Source organism: Taudactylus pleione, unplaced genomic scaffold (genome assembly GCF_031769625.1).
Source record: "Taudactylus pleione unplaced genomic scaffold, aTauple2 ptg000398l, whole genome shotgun sequence".
Taxonomy (NCBI): domain Eukaryota; kingdom Metazoa; phylum Chordata; class Amphibia; order Anura; family Myobatrachidae; genus Taudactylus; species Taudactylus pleione.
Window position 1 is genome coordinate 1645007 of NW_028284800.1, and position 6419 is coordinate 1651425.

General features: G+C 43.9%; 1 protein-coding gene across 1 annotated transcript in view; it reads left to right on the forward strand.

Moving 5' to 3' along the window:
- Positions 1 to 1926, forward strand: part of LOC148506666 (solute carrier family 22 member 13-like) — a 128754-nt gene extending 126828 nt beyond the window's left edge. The window contains exons 9-10 of the mRNA XM_088446406.1: positions 122 to 331; positions 1842 to 1926. Coding sequence (XP_088302532.1) covers positions 122 to 331; positions 1842 to 1926 — 295 coding nt within the window. The remainder of the gene's footprint in view (positions 1 to 121; positions 332 to 1841) is intronic.
- The last annotated feature ends 4493 nt before the right edge of the window (positions 1927 to 6419 follow it).

Genomic DNA, 6419 nt, shown 5'->3' on the forward strand with positions numbered 1-6419 from the left:
TTTTGTCTACATAGTGTATTTCCATTAACTTTCTTACCTGTTAAATAACTGAAATTGTAAAGTTTGGCCCATTTTTATTGGCTGTCATGTAAATGATGGTGGAGTTTTTTCTCACTTGCAGGCAGAATGGAGTAGGACTCTGCTCTATGACCGCCCGTATTGCTGGGATAGGTGCACCGCTCATTAGTCTCTTGGACAAGTATCACCCTGCTATATCATTGGCCATTTATGGCAGTTTTCCCATCATTGGTGGTATCCTTTGTTTCTTTTTACCAGAGACTCGAAACATGGACCTTCAGGACCATACGCATGAAGCCAATGGAATTCCAAGGTAACTCTACTTCTAGAATATATTGAACCATGTCAATACAGGTAACAGTGTATGCCTTCTCAGATGGAATACATAAATAGCCCATGCATACTGTACACAGAGCCGGATTAAGGGCAACATGGACCTGGGGCAGAAAATGATCAAGGGTCTTTTGTGCGAGGTGGAGGAGGTGTGACCAGTGCTGTATGGGTGTAGCCAGTGCCATATAGGCGTGTACACCTCCTACATTATCATCCCCAATCTCTCCCTACATAAAAGCAGAATAATTGCATGCTATTGTGGGGGAAATAGAAATACAATTGTAATACTTATGCTTTATGGCCAAACATGTGGCCAGTTGGTGCCTGGGCATCATCATGCTGTCATTACGGGCCTTTTTTAATTTGGAGTCCCACTGCCCCTTTGTTAATCTAGCCCTGACTGTACATAAGGATTTAGAGGTTTATGTATCAAGCAGTGACAAGAGTAGACCTGTGGAGAAGTTGCCCATAGCAACAAGTCAGCTTTGAGGTAGCATTTATCAAGTACATTCATTAAAATGATAGGTAAAATCTGATTGGTTGCTATGGGCAACTTTTCCACTCTTTTCACTGCTTGATGCATCCACACCTTGCACAGTGCGGTTAGTGTGGACTGTGGGCCCGATTCAATGATGGACACTAATGCGATCGCAGCTGCGAAATTATGCTAATAGTTCCAAAGCTTACCAGAGCATAAGGACGCCCACCGCTGCTTTTACATATGCATGTGTATTTGCTTACGTGCGTAAATATCGGTAACATCAATGCACATCGATTGGCCATCTTACCCTTGCAGCAGGCCTGGCCAGCCGCAGACTTGGCAGCTCTCCTGACAAGCAGATGGCTCTCACGCTGCGCATGTAATCGCAATGGCTAATTTATGCACGCCCATGTAACGGTGTTTAAACGGTCAGACGCCTGCGTTATTCTGACCACCCCACTTTACCTCCCCCAAACACTGACTAACTGTCACTCACTTTGCAAATGGATCCTCTGTGAGTGAGGAATCGCAAGGCAATTGCAGCAGCACGCCCTGTGGCTTACACACATGCGCAAGACAAACAATAGCTCGATCTGCGTACAAATCGCATTGGCATCCATCTCTGTTTGTTTAGTCAGTTGGAAAATCCTCCCATTTGAGTTGTAAAGGTTACATGTTTTGGTGGCTTCGGTTGTCACCTCATTTTGTATTTAACTTGTTTTGATTTAGAGATCATAATAGGAGTATCTTGTGATAAAGAAAAACTTAGGAGTGAATCCATTCATTCTCATATTCCGAGTAGCCCTCCGATTCCAGCCAAGCCGTGTGTTTGCAGGAGACATTGTGATGGCAGCAACACTTCTGTTCTGGTGATGTCTGTTAAATCTCTGGCTTTATTTTCTTTTATGGCAAAGTTCCGCCTATCTTGAAATGGAAAAGGAAGCATGAGATGTTAAATATTGTACGTATTGCACTGAAGTCACCATTGTAGCTGAATATTCTCTTTCAGTTCTGATATCTTGCTGAAGGAACACTTGACAAATGAACAGCCCCAATTATATACAGAAAAGGAGGAAAAGAGTACTCGTTTATAAAGTGGATGTAGGACCAAATATCAGAACATACGTATTAAAGCATGGCACCTGGTATTTGATATAATGTATCAGAACATTAAGGATTTACCTTTGTAAAGAAGCTGTGACATGGGGAAAACACTGGTTTTACAGCAAATGTCCAGTCATGATGTCTACCAGCTTAGGGGTCAAGCAATTAAGTGTGAGTTACTTACACCCTCATGTAAGTGCGGCTGCATGCACTACTATAGAACTGGCTGTATGCAGTACTATAGAACTGGCTGTATGCACTACTATATAACTGGCTGTATGCAGTACTATATAACTGGCTGTATGCAGTACTATATAACTGGCTGTATGCAGTACTATATAACTGGCTGTATACAGTACTATATAACTGGCTGTATGCAGTACTATATAACTGGCTGTATGCAGTACTATATAACTGGCTGTATGCAGTACGATATAACTGGCTGTATGCAGTACTATATAACTGGCTGTATGCAGTACGATATAACTGGCTGTATACAGTACGATATAACTGGCTGTATGCAGTACTATATAACTGGCTGTATGCAGTACTATATAACTGACTGTATGCAGTACTATATAACAGGCTGTATGCAGTACGATATAACTGGCTGTATGCAGTACTATATAACTGGCTGTATGCAGTACTATATAACTGGCTGTATACAGTACTATATAACTGGCTGTATGCAGTACGATATAACTGGCTGTATGCAGTAGGATATAACTGGCTGTATGCACTACTATATAACAGGCTGTATGCAGTACTATAGAACTGGCTGTATGCAGTACTATATACTGTAACTGGCTGTATGCAGTAGGATATAACTGGCTGTATGCAGTACTATAGAACTGGCTGTATGCAGTACTATATAACTGGCTGTATGCAGTACTATAGAACTGGCTGTATGCAGTAGGATATAACTAGCTGTATGCAGTACTATATAACTGGCTGTATGCAGTACTATAGAACTGGCTGTATGCAGTACTATATAACTGGCTGTATGCAGTACTATAGAACTGGCTGTATGCAGTACTATAGAACTGGCTGTATGCTTTACTATATACTGTAACTGGCTGTATGCAGTACTATATAACTGGCTGTATGCAGTACTATAGAACTGGTTGTATGCAGTACTATAGAACTGGCTGTATGCAGTACTATAGAACTGGCTGTATGCAGTACTATATACTGTAACTGGCTGTATGCAGTACTATAGAACTGGCTGTATGCAGTACTTGGGGTACCTCCAGATTCACACATTTCTGTTTGCAGCCTATAGGACTGTGAGCAGAAATGTGCAAGTCCGGGATGAGATCAGGCCGTGAGAGGGGCGAATTGCCGTGCCGTTGCTGGTATTTGTATGTATTCGCACCAAATTAGATTGACCAATTAGTGTCCATTCACACATGCACTTAACACGAATATTTATCCCAAAATGTGTGTGAATGGCTCATTGCGCATATTTAGTTTAAGAAATATATTCAAGATTCTCTCATTCAGAAACCTCTTTTCACAGTTTGCATAATATGGGAAATGTTTACATTCTCATAGAAAGTCTGGTGTATTATACACACATCTTTTGGAACAATTCAGCAATCTTTCTGAAATATGTAATTTACTTGATGTAGCACCCTAGAAATATATTGGCGCCTGGGCTAAAACTGGGGATACTAACCTAAAAAGCAAGTTCCATTACATAAAAGGACTGTTAATAAAATTAATAGATAATATGTAACATTTTCAGTATCTATTAGAACAGATGAATCCATTTAAAATAACCATGTGATCTTGAGGAATTAGTATAAGTATTTATTATGCACAGCGCACTTTCCCTCAGTAATCCTGTAGAATTGTATGGCACAAACCCTTGTTGGCATAAAATTGCCAATATATTGTCTGGAAGGGTTATGGTGATTCTTGAATTAACAATTTAAAAAAATATACTGACATGCAATAATATAGTACATATGAAACATAGAGCCTGATTCAGACCCGCTCGCAAGTGATATGCGCTCACAAGCGGGTCGATGGCTGGGCAGTGCGCACGCGCCGCCTGCTTACTGCGTGTGCGCAAGCCCCGGAGCGAGTGAGAAATTCACTTGCTCCGGGGCTCTCTAAAACGGGGCGGCTGTCGATGTTGATCGACAGCTCGCCCCGTTTTGTAGGCGGGGAGGGGGGGTGGCTGGACAAACAGAGGCGTTCCTGAAGGAACACTTGCCATTTGTGGGCGGACCTACTGACATCACCAGTGATGTCAGTAGTGAGCTTCCAGCTCTATTAGAGCCAGAAGCTCACTGGGGCTTGCGGCAGAAGAGACCCTACCACAAGGGTCTCTTCACAAGCCCGATGGTGGCGATGGTCGCGACCATCACCTGGCCGCTCGCAAAAGCTGTGGGTGGTCACCCACAGCTTAGCGAACGGCCAGGAGGCTGTTTTTTTTTTAAAAAGAGTCCGCCCTGATTCAGAGCGAGCACTCACTTTGTGCGAGCGGCTCTGAATCAGGGCCATAATCCAAAATAGTCTTGTATAAAATTCAAGTACACTTCCTAAATAGAGTTGTGAGCGGCAGCTTGTCCTCCAGTATACCAATTAGTTGGATTGGTCAAGGGAATATAAAGGGTAGAGAAGAGACATGCTCCTAATAGTGTAGTATCCTCAGTTAGTGTTTATAAAAATATTTAAAGAATTAAAAAGTGTGCTTGTACCAAATATATATAAGCTTATCTGTTGGTTTTGGGATCCTTCCTTTCCACGGAACCCTCGCATATTTCATCCAATTGGAAAGTGTTATGTTCTTGTAAGCAGTTGCTTCATCTATATAATAAATGAGAAAACGCGTCTGTCTGTCTATTTGTTCTTTATGCATGGCCAGAGTTTTGGACCTACAGTAGCTCAACCAAATTTGGCATGGTGGTGTAGTTTGACCAAGATTAGATCTTTGCCTAGGTTTGAACTTTGTCATGGCCACACACTGTCGTCACACAATCCCTAAAAATGGGGACACTCTTAAATTACAAAGGTTCCGGGGCTGGTTCCAGTGGAAATTGGCAGTCTGCCAAAAACCTGTGTGATAGTTACAAGAGTGTCCTTTTAACCTCATAATCTGAGCAAACTTTGAATCATTTAAGTTCATATTAAATCCAGAGTTAGTCCTTTTCAAAGTGACCATATATATTAATCAGTCTGCTGTGTTTGAATGCAAGAGCATAACTAGAACTTTGTGGGCCACATAGCAAGATCTTAAAAGGCCACCCCAGAGGTAAAAAAACACATACATTTGCCCCCACACAGAGCCCATTCATGTTATGCCACACAGCAGTACCTCTTATACACATTATGCCATGCAGTAGTAGTGCCCCTTATACATTATACCACACAGTAATACCCTTTACAGATTATGCCACATAGTAGTAGTGCCCCATATAACACATTATTCCACACAGTAAAAGGCCTGGGATCTGCTGCTACTCACCTCTGTGCCAGCGTCCGTGGGTTTAGGCATTCAGGGCCTGATTCAGACCCACTCGCGAGCGGCTGTCCGCTCGCAAGTGGGTCGATGTTATGCACTGAGCATGCGCACGACGGAGGGAGCTCCGTCGTGCGCATGCGCCAGGCGCGACGAGCGAAGGAAAGTCCTTCGCTCGTTGTGTCTGATCAAAGGGGGCGTGCTGTCAATGTTGATTGACAGCACGCCCCCTTTGGTGGGCGTGCCGGGGGCGTGCCTCCCTGACGGGGGCGTTCCCACGGGAACGCCTCCCGTCAGAAGCCGGCCCACTGACATCACTAGTGATGTCAGTGGGAGTGATTTTGGCTCTGATAGAGCCAAAATCACTCCGGAGCTTGCGGTTGAAAACCTCAACCGCAGGCTCCGGCTCGCAAATTCGATGGTCGCGATGGTCTCGACCATCGCTGCCATCACAAAGCACGCTCGTATAGCCTGTGGGTGGTGACCCACAGCTATACGAGCGTCCAGGAGGACGCTCCATGAAAATGGAGCCCGGCCCTCATTCAGAGCGTGCGCTCTGCTCAGAGCGTACGGCTCTGAATGAGGGCCTCAGTCGCTGGGAGTGGAGGTGAGTGGTGACTGAGTATTCTCCCCGGGATCTGCTAGGACTTCAGGATATGGGTGCAGCCATGTTGGTCCATATCACCTGACTAGTCTCTCCCAATGGTAGTCCTGTGGGTCTCAGCTGATCCTATGATCCAATGACCAGCTACCTAAGGGTATTTAAGTTTGACTTCAGGAACAGGAAACTGCTATTCAACTTTGCTATTCCAGTGATTGCTTTGCTCTCCAGTGTTTTCCACATTATATCCCCAGTGTGTTGTTTCAGCCTTCATGCTGACCTCTCCAGTGTCACTTGTATTAACTCCCATGCTAATTCTCAGCATGTGACTTCTGCTTTCTCACAGAACTCCAGTGTCTCATGTAAAAGTTTCTGTGTTACCTATTAGTGTGCTGCTCAGCTTCCAAGCTGAC